We start from the raw sequence: 20853 nt of genomic DNA, 5'->3' as shown, positions 1-20853 counted from the left end.
AGCTGACCATGGCCTGCAGCTGAAACTGTCCTTACTAGTGTTGATTATGTGTAAGCCAAAACAGCCCGCATGCTTATACCATAGTTGGCTTTGAAGTAATAGCAAGTATTGAAGACAGGGAAGAGCTGTAATATTTTTTTAAGTTATGACTTTAGTAGGAGGAAAGAGTTCTGAGCAGCATGTGCTATTGTTTATGTGGCTAGTCATAAATCAAGATTGTAAGACCTTTGGAGCAGATGATGTGTTTTGCCTAATCCTTTCTGCCCCATTTTGCTCCGCAGAGCTGTGATCTGTGATTAGATCTGTGTGTATAGATCTGTCTATAGAGCAGTTAGTTATTCACAGCAGAACTGTTTCTTGAGACTCGTACAAAGCTGGGAACTAGCTGAGCAGGGTATCTCTCGTGCTCTTAGTGTACAAACCCATAATGCGTTCTTGAAGACAGAAACTGGTGCCCAAGCTTATTACCGATCGCATGCAAAATATGTTTACCCTGGTATTTTGAAATTGCTACTACAACAGACCTCAAGGGCTCATTGTCCCCTTTGTGTGCTTGTGTTATTCCCACTGTTGACGATGGGTATTAGCTATACACATCAGGAGGAGGATATACCCATTGGGTTAGAACTTAGACAGCAGGGAATATGAAATTCTCTAGCTGTTAGATGGTGAGAACAGCACAGCTTAGGCATTGCTCCCACTTGGCTTGTCACCTCTGCATTTTGTGATTTTTTTTTTTTTGGTTTTTTTTTTTTTGTTTTTTGTTTGTTTGTTTTTTAAGGAAACAGTAGTGTAAGCAGAAGCTGTGAAACGCGATGATGGCACAGTGCTACCTTGAATTGAATTGCAGCTCAGAGCTGCAGATCAAGTGTGGCATGGAATTTTGAATGATGAAAGTGAGCTGTTTTTCTAGAAAAAGCAGCCCTGCAGGTTAACCCTAGTAAAAACTGACTGTCACTTGCTGGATTAATAAATGGTTGTCTGGAGAGAGGTTTGCTTTCATTTATGCCCTCTAAAATATGTTTTCAAATTTGTATTCAAGTTCTTTCCTTCAGCTGTAAGGCCATGCTTCTTCTGGAGATGTTATGTTCTTTGAATTACTGTAATTTATTGTTCCTCTTCTAGTGCTGTCTGGATAGCTGATACCCTCAATCTCATGAGTGAAGTTTATATATCTCAGATGTATCTGGACATAAACGGTGCTGGACTTTACATTCTGAGGTTATTCTGCTGTATAAGGAATTGCATTAGAGATGGGGAGGTGGGGAGGAGCAGTATCGTGGTATAACACAAGGGTCCAAGAGTGGATTAGCTTATAAATGCTTGATATTTCATTTTCTGGAGGTTTTTCTTCATCCTCTGAATCTTCTTTGTTAATCCTTTGTGGAAGCTGTCAGGCGTGGGGCTCTCCAGATCTGTTTAGAGCTCCTACATGTTTCCAAAATAACTGCGAAAGAGATTAAATCATCTTTGCAAGAGAAAAGCTCCCTCCTGTGGAAGAGAGGAACCTCTGCAGTGACTCGGAGCAATGTTAGGGCGTAATGCTGTGATTTTAAAGTAGCAGAAAAAAAAGGGGCACAAGCTCTGTAGGTGTTTGCAGATGCTGGAATTCAAAACCTTGTTCCCTGTTTTTTCTCAAAGCAAGTTCTTCAGATTTTGTGACTTCTTTCTAAAAATGTATAGCAGTTATAGCTGTTTGTACGTAGGCAAAACTGGATAGTTTAATTTCATTTGGCCACAGTGGAATCTTTCGTATTAAAGGGGTCTAAAGCAGCTGATATTTTTACAGGTTTTTGCTTTCTGTAGCTCTTTGAAGCTAAAAAAAAAAATGATTTCAACTCAATACTGAGTTGAAAAACCTCAGTATTTTGGGCACGTCTGTGAATTCTGGTTCATAGAACTTACATAACTTTTTAAAAAATGCTTTGGATTTTTCCCTTTCCTAAGTGGGATAATCTGTTCTGTACATCCTGAAGTTCTGTATCAAAATGATTTTGGATCTTGCTGTAATTGAGGGTCCTTGGTAAAAGGCTGTGCTGAGCTCAAAGCCCTGTCTTACTTGGAAAATACAACGGCACAGGAAGCATGAAGATTAATTTGTAATGGAGGAGCTGGAACTAGAAGTCATCTTGATATCAGATTTCTGCTAGAAACAGTATTTTTACCTTTGAGCTGAATAGGATTGATGCTTGTGATCTGAAGGTGGAAGGCTCTAGCTCATTAGCACATTAGCAAAATTCTGAGGCATTTACTTCCATAAATGCTAATGTTATTCCCCTGAGAATAAAGCACTTTGGAGGGGGTGGGGAGTGACAGATCAATTTAGCATTACAGTGGAGATCTACATTTACCAGCTCAGATTCATTGCCAGCTAGAGGACTGAGAGCATAGAGTGTGCTGACCCACTGCAGCAAAATGCTGCATTGAGATTGGGTATTGGGATCCTGTCAACGGGCAAAATGCTAACTTGCGGTCTTTTTCAGAGGTAGCTGGATTCTAGCTTGTGGCAAACGGCAACATGGACAGAACTTTGGTTACAGAAGCATGTGATTTGACACATTCTTTGTGGTATGTAACGGTGAAGTGAGATTTGGTTTTGTCTTTAGAAATTTGATGTACCTGCTCATTTTGATACAGTTTGGAGTTGTCTTTGATGTGGGGAGTAGTTGCTTTATTAGGGAAATAGTGTCATCACTTACAAGAGCTGTGAAGGTACTATAGTTTTGATGAATAGTCCTTATGAGTGTTCCTGTCCAAAAAAATGCAAGCTCCTGAACTTGTGGGAAAGCAGAAACTTCTCATGAGGCTGCAGGCAGTGAAGGCTAAAGTCAGGGTCATGAGGGAAGCTGGCAGAAGTGCCCTGTTAGTGAGGTTCAGTACTGTGTGAGCTCCCTGGACCTGTCTCTGATCTTCTGGACCACAGAAGATGGCTGCTGCTCTTCAGATGCTAATTGGAATTAAAAGAAACTCAGGAATAGCGAAGGGGAGTTCCTTTTGCGTATAAGTACTTACACTAGGTTCTGCAAGATTGTAGTGTGCTCACGTGGGAGAAGTGGCCTACGCAGTTACAAATGGGATGGGAATTTTTTTTGTGTAGCTTACAGATGGCTCCGGAGTTTTTAGTTCCTTCGTGATATGTATTTCCTCTTAGTAGCACCATCTAGTGATTGCCTGGAGTATTTTTGGTTGCTTTTTTTTTTTTTTTTTGCTTTCACAATTCTAGTCTGATTTCTTAAGAAACTGAAGCTTGTGTTAAGCATACTTTGCTTGCTCTTCTTCCTCCTCTGCAACCTTCCAATCCCAACGTTAAATGTTTTTAATGGAAACAGAAAGAGAGGCTCAGGTCCCATACTGAGTTGCTTCGAGTCTTATGAAATGACATATCTGAACAGAGTACGGTCATTGAAATTAGTGTCCATAATGACAGAGGGGCTGCAATATAAGTTGAACTGTAATATTAAAACGTCAGAGAATCCACAGGAGACGGACAGGAAATTAGTCTCCATAAGTTCCACAGTTCACTGTGATACACTACTGAGAACAGAAGTAAAGTAAAAGTTTTACTATGTTTTTAGTACTCACAAGGCAGTGATTTTTGTGAAGCAACTGTGAAGTGGAAGAACATTGCTTAAATTCCCTGAATCCTCAGCAGTTAATTTTCTTTAACTGGAGCTATGGGAAATAATGATAAAAATACAGGGGAGAAAACTTACCAGAGCTAGGTATTTATTCTTGACTGTAATGGCTAATAATTTGTACCTGCTCACTTCAAATGGAGTCTTGTTTGAAAATTTGTAGACCATGTATGAAACAGAATTGCAGAGAAATGTTCTGGTATTTTTGCAGTAATTTAAAGCACTGGTTTGGATTACCTGATGCAGATTGCATTAAATCCCTGTCCTCCTCCAGGAATTCTGCATCAAAGGGGCTACACGGCAGGTAACTCATAACTGATCTGAGAGGTGGTAGAGCTAGCTTACTTTTTCACAGCATTGTAAGCACTGTTACCTCATTTAAACTTTCATTTCTGTGACTTTTTAATAAAAGCCCAGAAGGTAAGAAAGAGATGGGCTAAAATTGATTCTACCTTTTTTTTCCCTCGTCAATTGAAGTTCTTCAGTATGGAATAAAACGTGGAGTGAAATAAGCTTGAATCTCATGGAATGGAAGGTGTTTGCATGACACTTGTAATGAGCACATAACGGAGAAGATTTCCTGGATTTGACACTTGAGCCTGCTGTTAACTTGGGTTTTGGCCCTTTTTATTTATCAGTAATCTTTACCATTGGGACTCATGTTCAACACATTAAAACACTTCTTTGCATGTGCTTCTGTCTGTGAACATACATTTGAGTATGTGAGTTCTTGTCATCTTTCTCTCCAGAAAGTAAGAACTAGTTGTTTTAACAGATGTATTGTAAAAGAGAAAACTAGGTCACTGTTTAAGTAACTGCATTGTTTGTCCACACAAATTATTAGCTTACATCAAGATATGTAACGTGCAGAAACAAAGAATCTGAAAAGTAAAAAGAAAATTAAAGCAGTCTTTAGAACAAGCAAATGGGAACAGTGACAATGAAATTTGAGTTTTCCTGGGCTACCTTATACTGTCTTGACAGAAAAAAACCACTTCCTTTCATGTAGGAACAAGAATGTAAAAATTATGCCTTCTGCAGAAATAATCACTTTGGATTTTAGAATTGCAGTTTCTTGATTTTCCACAGCCAAATGTAACTTGCATGAAGTACTTGTCAGAAGGTGGCCTGCTAAGCAGTTTAGATTTATCTTTTCTTTGGACCCAGAGAAGTAAAAACAGGCAATGTGTGCTAACCAGGGAGAATCTGTGCCTCTTCTCCCAGTATAAGGTTATCCTCTTTATAGTCTGCTCTTCCAGGGAATCAGTAGTGACATAGGAAGTAAGAAAGTTGTGATGGCAGCATGGTTAATGTCTACATTTTGGTTTTTTGTTTAGAATAAAGATGGGTGAGACAGTTGCTAAGAGGCTAGCCTGGCCATGGTATGATACAGGTTAACACCATATTCTATCCAGGCTTTCTCATAAGAATATAGCAAGTCCCTCAGTCTTGATTTACACCTGGACTGTTCCCCAAGGTTTCATTTCTGTGGGAAGGTAGGATGCAGCAGTTGGAGGAAAGGGGCTGCTGCACATCTACATTTTATCTTGATGTTGAATTTGGGTTCAGGCAGGGCATGTACCCCGACCTGGGAACTAACAGGGACCTGGCTCTTTGATTTCCTTAGCCACTTGTTCCTGCTGCACAGGAATGCAACTCAAAGACTGCAGCAGTATGACTTGAACCAGAGTAGAAAGTGGCACAAAATCAGAGCAATGAACTCTGCCTGTCCAAGCTGTGCCAACTTCTGCTTTGAGTACTTCCTAGTATCTCTGCGGGGTGCTGCTCCACAGGATATCGATGTACTTGGTTGGTTTGCCCTCTGCCTATAATCCAATAATATGGAATATAGCGCTACTTCCCCTGCGCCCTTGGATGATTCCATGGAAAGTTATTGAATGAGTAGGGGCCTTACAAGTTTTGTAAATAGCTACTTACCGCAGAGCCTTCCAGGCAAATGAGTAATAGATTGAACAGCAAATGGTGAGAGAAGAGAGAGCCTTTTCTGTCTCCATTACAGATGAAAGATGAGATGGGACATTAGGGAATGGTAGGTAAGCTATGACAGTATTCACTAGCAACTACTGACTACCCTCATCCCAGTGAGATCTGAAGAGTTTTGAGACTGGTATGAAATCTGTGGGAAGTTACTGACACTAAGCTTAGTGAGGCAAAAGCTTAAAGCTACTTACCATTAAGAACCATGGAAAGTTCTGTAGGAGATTTCTGAGGTCAGGAGCAGTCTTTCTGGCAGAACCTGGAAGGAGTATGAGGTGACTAAGATGGAGACTGCAAAATTAATTTTTTGGGGAGTCCTCTGATATTGTTATATTTTAATATGAAGACTTAGTGACCATTTCCTCAGCTGCCTATGAGTCAAAAGCTCAGTGTCTTTGAATATGTTTTGGAATTCTCCTGTTTCTATAGTACCATGACTCCAAGCTCGTGCACCTCCACTATTTTCCCTTTAGATATCTGGACAGAAGCTGGGGTCTCAGATAAGACATGATCACTCGTGGATTTGTAGAACAGAGTACATGGGGAAAAAAACCAAAACATGCCCTTACCTGTCCTAGTCATGGTTCTCCAAGAGTAAAGGCTATAGGAGGACTGATGAGGTGGCTAATAGTCTCCCTTTTCTGTGCTGTTTGGATCATATCTCAGTCCTGGAGCTAAGTATGTGGCAGCATTCCTTCTTTGCTTGCTTGTTTGTTCTTGAAGGCTGCTGCTGCTAGCATTGCAATGCTTAAGCAGGAGGAAGTAAGAAATGATAGATGATTTTATTTTAAAAACAAAAAAAAATCTGCAAGAATTTCTCATCTTTGCTAGCTCATTATGTAACTGATTCTGTACCTGTATGCAAGCACAAAATGTTAGCTCTTGATCCTTGGAGAAAAAGAAATATTTTTCTAAGAGCAAATGATCTGTGGAGGAAATCTTTTCACTGTATTTAAAACAAAAAAAAACCTCCCTGGAAGTAATTCCTCAGTTAGTTATACTTAGTTTGTATTAAAATTGTTAGGTCTGAATTCTTACAGTTCTATTTTAAGCAAGGGCAATTAATCCACATTTTAGCATATTGGGGCAGATTTATCCCTCATGGTAACTCCATACATTTTGGTGGAACTTTGTACCAGGAATGCAGTTGGCACCTTTTCTTGATTTCTTACCCTTCTGCCTGAAGGGTAGCAGAGTTCCATGTAAACATTGTGCATTTGAAAATAAGATGATCAGCATATTTATATATGACTGTTGCCTTGTTCTGATAGATTGTAAGCCTCCTGAACAGTGTTCAGTCTGCAATGGCATGAAGCCTTTTTTTTTCCTCTTTTTCTTTTTTTTTTTTTTTTTTTTTGTTTTGATGCTTTTAAATCTTTGTGGTGTGGTCACATAGTTTCCATACAGAACAGGGATGGCCGCAGTTGTTCTGCGTGGAAACAGATTTATTTTCACCCAGTGGTATTTCTTGCATTTGCTCAGCTTGCTTGTAGTGTAGTATTTAGGCAGAGAGATGTCTCTGAAGCCAGAAGTAAAAATCATACAGTTAATTAAAAACAAAGAAAAAAAAGCCCACCGACTTCAGACTATATATATTCTATACATAGAATTGGCCAGGGCTTGTTCTCTACAATAAGTCTGAAATGTGGAAGTACGTTAGGTGAATCTGTGTTGGCATAGCAACTTAGACTGAGCGGAAGAGTGCCATCATAGTCAGAAGGTAGCATATGTTGTGATATTATGGCATACTACTGGCACTGCTCTGCAGACAAGGCCCTCTGGGGTTCATGTTAAACTCTTGATGATTCATCTTAAGCTTCTGAGAACATTTGGTCCCTGTAGCGCGTATGCTGCAGTTTAATGTAGATATTACTGTAGACATTATCACAGTCGCTCCCGTAACAGCAGGATGGCACCAAACCTTGCAGTTACCATGCTGAGAATGGGCAGAAGGGCCATCTTACCTCCAGCACAGTTATTTGGTTCTTGCCTGTGCTGCCTTCATCGTCATCAACAGATAGTTTATTATTGCTTCTCTCAGGATTGTCTGATGGCTACAGAAGTTACTGGATCAGATACCAGGCTGTTCCTTGTTATTTGGGATAAAGGGAGTAGGAGTTCTGTTCTCTAGGGGAGGGAAACAAAGGCCTTACGAATAGTATATGAAGTGCTTGTGTATGGCAGCGTTGAGACTCAGGTTTGTCCAAATGAAGAAAAATGGAATATGAAAGCCTTACACTTGGTCAATGCAATGTGCTGTTATGAAATACCTTTTAATTTAAGATTTTTTGCATCAACATTGACGGGAAAGCTGTCATTGCTTTTAAGCCTTGAATCCAACAGAGATCAGTTTGTATCTATGTGCTCATACCTGAGTGGTGCAACTCACTGCAGGTCAAAAGATTCCAAACTCTAATGATTGCCGTGGGAGAACTCATAAAAGCTTATGATTCTTCACTTGTGTGTATCTTATTATACAGATAAATTCAGTGAGTGTTAGAGTGCTCTGGACACAATCTATGTAGTTGTCTGAGTTCTCCACGACTCAGACCACTGACCACAGGACCTCCACCACTGACCATCAGCAGTGTTTTCTGTAGTCCATTTCTTTATTTTTTGGTAGCTGGTCATTTTCTTCTTATTTCTAGTTGGAATCCCTTTCTTCTGCAGGAAGAGGCAGAGAAAGTTATATGTAATATATAAGGTCAGTCATGGGATTGTCGTTCCTGAGTGCACAGAACTCAGCTGTGTCAATTAGTAAGAGAAATAATCAACAGCTTTGAGGTGGAGACAGAGAAAATGATGCAGAGAGGACTGGTTTGGCTCTTCTGGGTTCCTTGTCTTCCTAAGGCTGAAAGCCAGGATTTATAGGGATTTGAAGCCTTGAATGCTGGTCTTGGGGAGAGGGGAAAAGGAAGCAGTCCAAGGAATGCTAGCGAAAGCTGCCAAGTGTGCAGCAGGGAAGGCCTGTGGGCAAGAGTGCCTGTCTCTCCTAGCCAAATCTGGATTATCTGCACTAAGGGAACTTTCCAGTCATTGCTTGCGAGCTTAGTAGAGCTAAGGGAAAACATGAATGTTGTAAGACTCATACTGCTACTTTGTGCTTCAGGGTTGACACAGCTATTAAGGCAATGCTCAATGCTTTGAATTTGAAAAGCCCCAGTACTTGTTTCAGATCTCAAAGTGAGGTTAGCGTTTAGAACGTCCTTATTTAATCAAAGCTTTATACAGAGACTCTGGAAGAATAGGGCTGTTCAACATAGTACTTGTGTCACAATTTTACATAGCAAGTGAGGCAGGTGCTCTTAACCAAATGGAAATCAACCTCTCCTGGAATGTAAAAGCCTTGTATCATAAAACTTACAGCTTCATTGTACGAAGTTCTGTTCGCATCTGTTATAGGAAGAATGTAATAAATGAGGTTTTCTGTTACTCTGCTAGTCTGGAATCACTAAGGGTCACTCTGCATCTGCAAACCGATGGGCAGCCTCTGCTGAAGTCAGTGAAACCTCCCTAGCTTGTGTTATTAGGGCATGGAGACTTCAGCAGTATTATTTCTTTTTCAGATGCAGTCAGATGGTGGGAGATACCAAAGCCTGTAGTAGCTGTGCTAAACACAAAGCCTCGTGCAAACACGAGTGATCTAAAGCAAGCCCTAAGCAGGATCGCAACTGAGATAGTCATGACTAATACCTTGCTCTTGGATCCTTTTACTCAGCAGTCTGAAAGTGCTAACTGCTAACTAAATATAGATTAAAAAGTGACTCTGAAAGATTCGATATATTTGTTTCAATCTTTCTCATGAAAACAAAAGCTGGACACTTCATGAGAAAAAAATCTTGAAGTCTCTCATGTATAAAACCTTCAGATACGTTCTGGTTTTGTTAGTGAGGGGGGGCCTAAGGTGGTAGCTTCTGTAGGAAACTGCTAGAAGTCGTTCCCCTTTGTTCAATGGACTCGGCCGGGCCTAGGGCAGACCCGCTGCTGGCCAAGGCCGAGCCGATTGGTAGCAGACTGTCCCGTGATAACGCCTCTGTGATAACATATTTAAGTAGGGGAAAACAGGAAAAAAAGGAGGAGAAGATGTGAAGCAGCTGAGCGGGGGATAGAGAGGGGGAGGCGCGAGCCTCATGGGCCTTGCAGGCCTCACCCTCTGGCCTCCCACCGGGCAGCCGACTGGGCCCAACTTGGCCCGGCCTGGCTGCAAGAAGTGGAGAGGAGATGAGCAGTTGAAGTGAATAAGATGTAAAAAGGATCCTGAGAGACGTCTGCCAGCCTGTTGTGAGGAACGGCTGCAGACGCCAAGGTCAGTGAAGAAGGAGGGGGAGGAGTAATGTGGCTCCTGGCCAAGATTCCTCTGCAACTCGTGGTGAAGACCATGGTGGAGCGGGTTGTCCCCCTGCAGCCCATGGAGGTCCACGGAGGGGCAGAGATCCACCTGCAGCCCATGGAGGACCCCATGCCAGAGCAGGTGGAGGCCTGAAGGAGGCTGTGGCCCGTGGAGGGCCCGCTGGGACAGCTGTTCTAGAGGGACTGCAGCCCGTGGAAGAGATGACCCACACCGGAGCAGTTTCACGAAGGACTTTGGCCCGTGGGAGGGACCCCACGATGCAGCGGAGAAGGAATGCGAGGAGTTCTTCCCCGACGATGAAGCAGCGGCGTAAAACAACGCGTGATGAACTGACCGCGACCCCCATTCCCTTTTCCCCCCCTGTGCCGCTCGGGAGGGGAAGGTAGTAGAGATAATGTTAAGCCTGGGAAGAGGGAGGGGTAGGGGGAGGTTATCTTGTTCCCTGTCTCATTCTCCTGCTAACTTTAGAAATAAATGAGTATTTTTCCCCAAGTCGAGTCTGTTTTGCCCATGACGGTAACTTTAAGGATTTCTCCCCGTCCTTATCTCAAACCTTGAGCTGTTTTTCTTATATCATCTCCTCCTATTCTCTCGGAGGGTGGGGGGAGCGAGAGACAGACTGCGTAGTCTGGTCCTGATCGGGGCTGAACTACGACAAGATATGAGGGCTTTGTGTTTTCAGCTGGATTGACACATTGTCAGCATTTTCTGACATTGTAATGCATAAAAATAATTATATATTTAAGCTTAGTGTATTATGTCCTGTTCTGAATTTTGGAGTTCTGCCCAAAAAATGGAAATCCCAATTAGAAAAAGGTGTGTAAAGAACAAATTTGTCTTGAGATTAAATGCTACTGATTGAATAATGCATCAGACTGTCACAGGAGCAGTTTTTTAGTGACTCAAAATTTATGAATATTTATGAAGAGTTGTCCTGGATGAAAGGAATCCAAAACATTACTTTCAGAGAACTGCTACAGTCTTGGGTCTCCTTTGAGAGAAGCAAATGTTTACTGTGTTAGCAAAGCACTTGTTGAGCAAGGAGAAGTCGATGGGACTCTTTTGCTTTACGTATGCAGAGTATCAGCGCTGTGGTGTGGATCCTCAACAAAGATCAGGTGAATAATCTTCTCTTTAGGCAGAAGTAATGCAAGGCTGTCAAGCCACATTTCTCTCTACCTAAAGCTCATCTAGGGGACAGGGATATAATAGCTGCTAAATGCCATTTACACCTTCCCCAGGATAAGCTGTTAACCAGTCCTCATCCTTTTTATCACTGCCACTGTCTGACAGGGATCCTGTGGTCCTGGGCAGCAATGTTCAGTATCAGGATATGGAGCCTGCAAGACACAGTTGGACTGGCTGTTCTCTCCTTCCTTTTAAAAGCACTCATTCCATCTACAGACTCTTTCTTGACCACCCTCTGAACTGAATTTCAGCCGAATTGCTACACGGTTTGGAAGGACGTAAGAAAATTGCTGCCGTATTTGGCATTAATACAAACATGAGCATTTACCTTGGGAAAGGTGTGCTTCCAGCTATCTGAGAATAATAGCCCTCCTGTGCCAGGGTAGGCTGGATTTATTCATTGTAACATTTCTTAAGTGCTGGAGAGCTAGGACATCATGGGCCGAGGATTTAATAGAAGATGAACTCAAAGTGAAAGCCTGTCTTACGCATTTTAGTTTTACTAGGACAGAATTTTTTCTGTTAATTGATGTATCGTACATATTTCTTACTGACGTGCTTTCAGTTCATATGTACAAACAAAATAAACCAAGGTATGCCAAGTGTTTCTAGTAGTGCAGAGATAGGATTGATTGACAGCTGGAAGTTTGGTATCATTGATGCCTCTTATCTGGAAACTTCTGCTACAGTACTGGCAGTAACACTTCTGTCCGAAGTCCAGATTTCACTTGAATTTACTCAGTTCAATTTTTTTCATTTTGAAGACTTCTTTCTGTAGTCTAGATAAGAAGTTAATACAGAAGGTTATTTCTAGAATTTCATTACAGTGAAATTTGCCTGTGTAATATTGCCTCAGAGAAGAGATACAGAAATTTGCACACTGTCAAGCTTTTTGATTAGTAATTCAATGGAAGAAAGTATTTATTTGGTATTTCACTTCTATCCTAAATCTCTACTTCCTGCACTATGTTAGTGCAACAAAATGCATCTGGAATTTTATCAGTAAGCTCTGTTGAGTGTTGCCACATTAACTGTCTGCATTCTAGCACATTGGATCTGTATTTCCTAGAAACAGTAGCTTTGGGTAAAGAGCACGAGATACTTTGGACTGGGTTCTCAGAAAGCACTGTCTTTCTAAAACCACTGCCTTTTTTGATACAGTATTTTCAACTCATTTAGATGGACATACTAGAGAATAAATTGTTTAAGTCCTTTATTACAAAGATCAAAAGTCATAGTTACCATTTACGTACACAATTTACAAATTATTCACAAAAGGAATAACAGATATGCAAGAACTGACAGCTTATTTCAGCCCAAGTTGGGGATGGGACAGTGTATTTGTTTCCCTGCTTTATTTACCAGAAGAAAAGATATTTTTGTTTTTCATTGTATGTATGTGTTAAACACTGATCTAGTGTTTATGAAGCACCTTTAGTTATAACCATGCAAATGCTTACATGCTTAATTTTATTTGAAAGAGTGCAATGCATGTATTAACATGCACTGGGATCAGTACTCTCTTCACACTGCTGAGTGTTTGTTGGTCAGAAATCCTGTTGATTTTTGTATAATTGTATTGTAGAATAATAAAATTATTTGGGTTAGAAGGACCTTAAAGATCATCTAGTTCCAACCCTCCTGCCGTGGGCAGGGACACCTTCCACTAGACCAGGCCCCCCAAAGCCCCATCCAGCCTGGCCTCAAGCGGTCCCAGGGACAGGGCATCCACAGCTTCTCTGGGCAACCTGTTCCAGTGCCTCACCACCCTCACAGTGAAGAATTTCTTCCTTATATCTAATCTAAACCTACCTTCTTTCAGTTTAAAGCCATTACCCTTTCTGCTATCGCTACATGCCCTTGTCAAAAGTCTCTCTCCATCTTTCTTGTAGGCCCCATTTAGGTACCAGAAGGTTGCTATAAGGTCTTCCTGGAGCCTTCACTTCGAGCTGGGAGTGGGGATTGAACTCGGTGCCCTTTGGACCAGTGTCCTGCCACCTAGCCTCTCATCTACAGTCGTCAGGTTTGAAAAAGTTGATTTGTAGGGTTTTAGTGATTTGAGTAATGTGTCGTTAAAAACTGAGATTATTATTGGAACTCTTACCCTAAGAACTAAATTAAGCATGGCTGCTATATCTTTCAAGAATACTATATGATCTTAAGATAGATATGTTGTTAGATATGTTGTGGATATGTTAGCCATGTTGTTAGATGTCTTTGATACCACAACTGATTTATTGCTTTGCCTTCATCCATCCAGATTAGCACATTTTATACTGTTTCCTAAAGCTATTTCAGAGACTGGGAAACTTAACAACAAATAATCCTCTTTTGAGAAATTTGGTAAATTAGCAAACTTTTCACAGAATATCTTACAGCACTTAACAAAAGGGAGAATGAGTTTCCAAATCTCCTGGTATGAAAACACAATATCAACAGTGCAGTAGCTGCCATTTTGCTAAACCTACAAATATCCATCATTTGCACTTTTTGCTGTCCACTGGGATGACGTGTACGACAATTCTTGAACGAGCACATCGATTTAGGAGCAAACACAAAGATACATACAGAAATCACCGATGCGATGTTGCATCCAAATTCTACACAATAAAGCAAAACAATTCACAAAAGTTGTTACGTCTAGTGGAACCATTTAGTGGGCATAATCCAAATACTTATGACAGTATATGATGGTATGACTTTCTAACCAGCTATCAAATATTCTTTATCATGAACTTTACAGTATTCTCAGGGTGACAGATAAAGAATTTTGTAGATGCCATCGTAAACTTAAAATACGGTAATAGGCAAAGATTTTAGTGGCACCACCTGTACATACAACGTAGTTGTTGGAACCTTATGGAACAAAGCAACGTTACAGTATGCCTTTGTTAAGGCTTCTTGCCGGTTTAAAAAGGTAGATATTTCTTTAGGGAGATCGTCCAGCAGTATTGGTTTCACATCTCTTCAGTGGAAGGTCTCTTTATTGATCCACATAAGACTGCGTGTTTCATTTGGTTTGCATTCATACTCAATACTGCCAAAACTGTTTCCCCATTGGCAATGATCTCGTTTGTGGTAGTTGTAGAATTTGACTTGCCAGACTGTTTCAAAAACGCCAATGTCGTTAAACTGCGAGGAAGAAGGGATATCAGTGAGCTGATTATTTTGTTGGATTCTCTCTCTTAATGAGAAACAATACTCTTATTAAACTACAGAATGTACCACAGGTGATATAAGTGGTATTGTTCCTCAAGTCAATAAATCAAAGATCTGTAAAGCCTGCTCAGTTATGAAGTCTTCTCTGCTTAGGCATACATAAAACATGAAGGATCAGATTATCCATGTACTGTCCTCTTGCACTTATATCTGGGAAAGGCAAGGGAGTAAAAATCTTCAAGTTCCCATATGGCTAAATGTTACTAACAGCAAGAATCAAAGCTTTAATCCTTCTTAAGATGACACAGGAGTAGTTGGCCCCATGATCTCAAAGTGGCGTGTATGCACTGTAGATTTTGTAGCAGTGATCTGTAGTGATACAGGCTATCACTTCACATTTGTACCGTACTTAGAGGTTGCAGTTAGGAATGGGACAAATCCTTCTTTTGCTCAATCTGAAATCTTTAATGTCCCTGAATTTTGTAGCCTTGTGTTTGCAGTAGTCTTGACTGAGACATGCTGCTATTAGACCACTTACTCCTTCCCTGGGATTCTGTTCTGCATTTTACATGAAACTTAAGCAAAGTAAGTTCTTTGTGTGTTTCTGTAATTGCTAGTTGTACTGTGATAGTGCAGCTTTTCAATCTTAGATATGAGTAACAGAAGCTAGGAAGGCAGTAACCAGCGTGTTTGGCAGATAGATGTCTAATACAGTGAAGGAGTGGTGAGACATTGACTGGAAGTTATCTGATTGTGTTTGCAACTTTGAAGTGAATGGGACGATGGCTATAGTAAGTTCAGTAGAATAAAATATATTTTTTTAAAGCCACTGCTAGACACTCTTACAAGTACAAAATCAGAAAAACTTTATAAGTGGGGCTTTCAATGATCGATTATGATTTCAGTTACAATGGTGATATAAAATTTGTGTTCCTGTGCCTTGAGACCTTACAGAGAATCTGAAGTGTGGGTCTGAAGCCTGTACGTATTGCTGTTGATCCCAGTAGTATGGCTTGTTGATTGTGTTATGTTGTTAGAAAACACTAGATAGTGGAGTCAGCGCTACTGAACAGCACTGTTCTTCAAATTTTTTTCCTTTTAAATATTTCCATTACTCACTTTAATGACCACTTCTTCACTTGACTTTTTTCCATTCCCATCATGTGCCTGGGAGCTGACCTTTGATCATCCGCCTGTTATAATCACACTTGCAAAGCCAGTATGAAAGCCCTTTTACACACTGACTCTTCCTGAGTTGCAGTCAGAGCTTTCTGTATCCAGTTTTCTCAGAAGGACATGCATTTTTTTTTTTTTTTAACCCAAGATGTGGCTTGGAAGCTGCTGCTGCATAATGGACATTGCTTTAAACCTTTCCCCAGCCCAGTGTGGTAACTTAAATTTAGCCTTGACAACAGCAGGAGCTGCTATGTGCTGTTCATGGAAGGTTTTTATTTGGCTGCAGTTCTGAGTGTTACCTTAAAGGCGTAGCTGAAATATTTCTGCTACTTCCTTTGACAAAAAGAGTCAGATGTAAAGGCTATTTTATCTCTCCCAGCAATTACAACCTTAATTAAGAATTTTTTTTTTTTAATTAATCATCTTTGATAGTAATCCTAACATACTCATAATGCAAGGTAGTAAAGGTTAAGCACATTGGATATTACTGTGCACAATCCACACAGAGAAATTGTCAAAGAGGAGCGTCAGCCACCCTCAGTCTGGAAACTGATGAAGAAAAGCCATTTCTAATAGCATTTGAGATGATAGAAGAGCAGCATTTCATTTCATGAACGTATGGAGGATCTGAATTTCAACAAGACAGAGGAAGAAAACAAAATCTGTCTTCCTCCAATGACCCAGTTTGCTGAGCTATGCTGAGTAGTTTGCTGTGGATTTCCAGGAGAAGGAAAGAACTAATTGCAGAGCTTTTCTACTACCATGTGCCATGTGCCTCCCCCCCACAGCCCAGTACTTAGCAGATGCAGCAGCTGTGTGGCGTAATGAGGATTCTCCATCCTCAGAGCTCCCCTGAATTCCCGTGGCTCCTGCAGCTGAATCCTGGCTCCTCCACTGGGCCTGTATACGGGCTTCCCCAAGCAGGGGGGATGGTCCTGCTCTTTGTAGGTCAGGCTTAGAAGCCTATTTCCCTCTCCACTACTCTCTGTCATCTAGTGCTATAGAGAATATTTAATCAATCAGTCCCTCTAAATTTGCATACTAGAATGATTTGGTGGCTGTTTATTACTGGAAGTAGAGGTCTAGCTTCTTTAGTCAGTCTTACTCTAGTTTGACCAAGAATAACATGAGACCCAAAGAGAGGTTTCTAATTTAGTTTACACCATTTGCTAGGCAGTTTAGCAGTTTCTGGATAGTGCGGATAATTGAGCATTCAGGTAACAGGAACGCATCCTCACATTCTGGAATTCAGAGACAGGGTTGTTGTTTTAACAGGTCAGATGTCTACTATGCAGTTAAAGTAGGAGCACAAAGAATTACTTGTTTGAAGTTTTAAAGCAGATGGGAAATAAATTCTTAGGGACCTTGATGGACCTTGTCTTTCAGGCATTAGACTGGCAGTGTCTGACCAGTTTTTAACTGCAGGACTGACCTCACAATGTATTTTTCTACTGTGAGTTCAGATTTTATGGCTCAAATAGTGTCCTTATCTCCTTAGGATGCATCAGGATCCTGCCTATTCTAGAAAAGAAAGTAGAGGCAGAAGTTCCTCATGGTTGAAGGAAATAGGAAAATTTAAAGCTATATGCAATAAGCCCAGTTTTGAAGATTCAGGAAGTAGATATTAGAAGCAGTTTTCAGACTGGGGTATCTGAGGCTGGTTCCCTAAAGCTGTTATGGCTTTGTCTAGCTAAGCAGCTAAATTATGAGTTAAACATGTAAATCCCTGTTGAGTTGCCTATATTTAATACTTAAAAGCATCAATTGTGGACATCTAAGTCTGTATTGAAGAACTTATCTATCAAGATCAGATCCTAAAATGGGTTGAGGACCTGCTTAATGCTTGGAAATCCTATTAGCTTCATGGTTGATATCCCAGGATTTTATTTGTAAAAGCAACTGGACAAATATTACGGCTACTCATTCTGATGCTGCAACAAACCAAGACTTGTATCTGAAAATCAGACCCTCCTTGCATTTCTTTAAATTAACTTCATTTGCGATTTGACTTAGTTTTCTCCATAAGAAAAGTTAAACTTCCAGATTTTTAGAGTTAATTTCAGTGCTACACTTGAGGGTAAAGGTGGCTATCAAAATAGGGATGTCTTAGTCAAAGCAGCTGTTTTTTTTTTTTTGGGGGAGCGCTACCCTTTCACCTCTTGGCATAAGAACGTTGTGAAATATAGCTGCAATACTCAACACCGGTATCCAGCATCCTTGTTCTGCTGGTTGAGAAGTCGTACTGGGTGTTTGGTTTTCCTGGCTCTTAAAAGGAGGTGGTTGTATAGAAAAGTGATTAATGTGGACAAATACTTTAGGGTAGTCTTATTAACCAAATATTAGGAAATTAATGTGATGTGGGTTAAGTTATGCATGCTGAAATTATTAGAAACGCCAAATGGAGACGTTACAGTTCTTATTCAGAAGGGGATCATCATGCTAAATGATGATTCCAGTAAAAATTAGTGAAGATAAAGATCAAGATGAAATCTTGCATGCAGTGAGCAAATATGAGAAAAAGCTGCAATCTGGTGGGTTTGGCAAGGTCCTAAACTTGTATAAGTTGGAACAAACCCTTAAGAGAGCTTCAGGTGAAGATGGCTTACTGCCCATTTCCCTTTTTTTTGGCACAGGAGGTACAGAATAAACACCAGGAATCCCTCACAACTATCATCAGGAGGGGGAAAACAAACCAAACAGTCAAAGCAAAGCCAGAACAAAACAAATCTCCCTCAGTATCTCTGGTCCCTGAATGTCAAAGGCTTGGGATTGGAGTCCTAGCCAGGGACCTTGCTGGGAGTTGCCTGAAGTCTGTGATATGTCCTGCAGAAGAGATGAGAGGTTCAGCTCACATTTCTTTCTGCTGCAGCACCCCAAAGGGCTTTGCAGGTCTGTAGAAATCTCCCTACTACTTCCTGGCCCTTGCTGCTCTCTTGGCTTCCCCTTGGGAAGCAGAGCTTGTGTTTTCCAGCTACACTCTGACCAGTGGTCTTACCGACCTTCCAGGCTTTGCCCTGGAATATTTCATCTCCACACCGCTCCCTGGGAGTCACCCCCGGCTGCCCTCCCTTGCCTTCCCATGCCAGGCTTGGAGAACCACATACCTGCATGTTGACCTGGATGGGCTGTCTCTCCCCGCTCTTCGTATGAGGCACCCCTTCTGTGTCGTAGATCCCTGTGTAAGAGGCCACCTGTGCATCCCTTGATTTCTCTTCCAGTGGGACATTGACACCTCCGATGCCCATTGTCCTGCAAAGAGACAGGATCCAGCCTTTCAGCAGCCCCGTGTGCCCCCTTCCCTGGCAGCTTGGAAGCCAGCGCGTGGGCTTGGAGCCTGGCAGCCTCTCTGCTGGGGGATGCTTCAGGGATTTTAGCAGACCTGCAGGTGCTGCTGACTCACTGGGGCTCCTGAAAAATGTCAGGGCTCTGCAGTCACGCAGGGGAAGTGTAAAAAGGAAAGGCGGGAAGTATCTGATCTGGAGTAGCTGGGGATGAGTTAGTTAAATCCCTTCTCCTGGGCTGATTCCCCATCTGCATCCTCCCTGGTCACAGTCTCCTTTGCCATGCTGCAGCGAGGCTTGGGCATGGTGCATCCCTGACATGTGGGTCCCTCTGCCTCCAGATTGCAGGGAAAGAGGGAGAAAAGGATCTAGGGTTAAAAGAGCTCCAGGAGAAGATGGGGAGGGAGAGGGAAGCAAGCGACTCCAAAACGCAACCTCTCTTCCGCGACAGCTGGGCAACGGACCCCGAACAGCTAGCTAGGGACCTAGAAACGGGGCCACCAAAGCAAAAAGGGCGGGGAGAGAGAAATCACGGAAACCTCGTGCTTGTCAGCCTGCCAGGAAAAAATATTAAATCTCTAAAAATAAAGTGGAGGGGAAGGGAGGGCCGGGGGAGACTCTCCGAGCAGAGAGGCTGCACTTACGTGGCCTGGACGGTGCCGGGCCGGAGGGCCACCTCGATTTTGTACTTGGCCCCTGTCAGCAGCTTGATGGTGCGGTTCTGGCCGAAGCGCTGCCCGTCCACCTTGAAATAGACGGCCCCGTCGTTGGGCTGGATTTTGAGGGAGACGCTGATTTTCACGAGGCCGGGGATGTCGCCCATCGCTTGTCGCCTGGGTGGTGGAGGGGCAGCTGTGCGCTTGTCTCGCCCCCTCCGCGGAAGGCGGCTGGCCGGGAGAGGAGAGCGAGGAGGCGAGGGAGAGGAAGAGGAGGAGGGAGGAGGAAGAGGAGGGGCTGCCGGATCCCAGCCAGCCCAGCCCTTCCCAAAAGCAGCGGATGATATATTTGTTTTTTTTTTTTCCCTTGCGTCCCTAATCGCGGCGCAGCATCTGGGCGGCGGATGCTCCCCCGCTAACCCGCCCCTCCCACCTTGCCGCCCCATCTCCTGGCTTGGCGGACATTTGCAGCTGCTCAGATTGCAGCCGGTTTCCAGGGAGTTAATCCGGCCCCGATTACTGCGGCTTTAATCCCATCGTTCGTCCGGGAGGGCAGCACGGGGGGCCCGGGCCGGGCGGGCGCCGCCGCTGTTCAGCACCACGGGGGCGGACAGCGGCGCGGGCGGACAGCGCCCCGCGGGGTACCGTGGGACGGGACCCCCCCCCGCCTCCAAATCACCCCGCTGACCCCCTCTTCGCGGGGAGCCGTCTCCCGCCGGCTGATCGAAACCTCCGGGATGGGCTGAAGCATCTGCGTAGCGGCACGGAGGAGCCGGAGCTGCCTGAGAGGGAGGGAGGGAGGGAAGGGCAAAGACGTGGGTTTGTGCCTCTTTTCCCTGTGCAGCGAAAGGTTTTTGCGAGCCACTGAGCCTAGACTGAGGGTCAATTCCTTGCACCCTGAAGTCAACTGTCAACATCAATATTTGGTTCAGGTTTTCTGCTGTTGTTATTATTTTTTAAATCACCTTATCATAATCTTATTTTAATAGAAACACCACCCCCCCCCCAAACACACTTCTGTAATTGCAGTATCAGATCAAAATTTAATGTCTTTAGGTCTAATGCTGCTCTTTACCTATGGCTGGTACCATTTCTTCAAGGAGAAAGATCTTTGAAACTGGAAGTTGCACCATAATTCAGCTCGCTGCAGGTCTCATTCTGGTGTAACAGTTAGAGATTGCTTTTAACCCACGAGTAGACGCTTTGTGCATCCTTTCTGTTATCTTGCATTTGTTCTTGTTTACTGTTAAAACCACAATATTTTTATGGCTGACACAGAACTTGGGCCACAAACATTTTTTTTTTTGATTGGACATTATGGCAGGGTTCATTACTATATTAGGAGAATTTCACAGCTAGCTCACATACATGTTGCACTGGACCTGAACTTTTAGTTGTTTTTCTAAAGA

At 42.5% G+C, this 20853-nt stretch overlaps 2 protein-coding genes across 7 annotated transcripts in view; one reads left to right on the top strand and one right to left on the bottom strand.

Annotated features, from left to right (window-relative positions):
- Positions 1–20853, top strand: part of PLEK (pleckstrin) — a 69407-nt gene that overhangs the window by 18819 nt on the left and 29735 nt on the right. The window lies entirely within an intron of this gene.
- CNRIP1 (cannabinoid receptor interacting protein 1) lies at positions 12369–19760 on the bottom strand. Its single transcript, XM_010115659.2, has 3 exons — positions 19433–19760; positions 18612–18756; positions 12369–14304 (listed from the first exon to the last, which is right to left on the bottom strand). Exons 1-3 carry the CDS (start codon positions 19609–19611, stop codon positions 14140–14142), a joined length of 489 nt encoding a protein of 162 aa, XP_010113961.1. The 5' UTR covers positions 19612–19760; the 3' UTR covers positions 12369–14139.

This window comes from Chlamydotis macqueenii, chromosome 3, assembly GCF_036417535.1.
Source record: "Chlamydotis macqueenii isolate bChlMac1 chromosome 3, bChlMac1.mat, whole genome shotgun sequence".
NCBI classification, from domain to species: Eukaryota; Metazoa; Chordata; class Aves; order Otidiformes; family Otididae; genus Chlamydotis; species Chlamydotis macqueenii.
The sequence above is the reverse complement of the archived record's forward strand: the minus strand, read 5'-3'. Positions and strand labels throughout refer to the sequence as shown.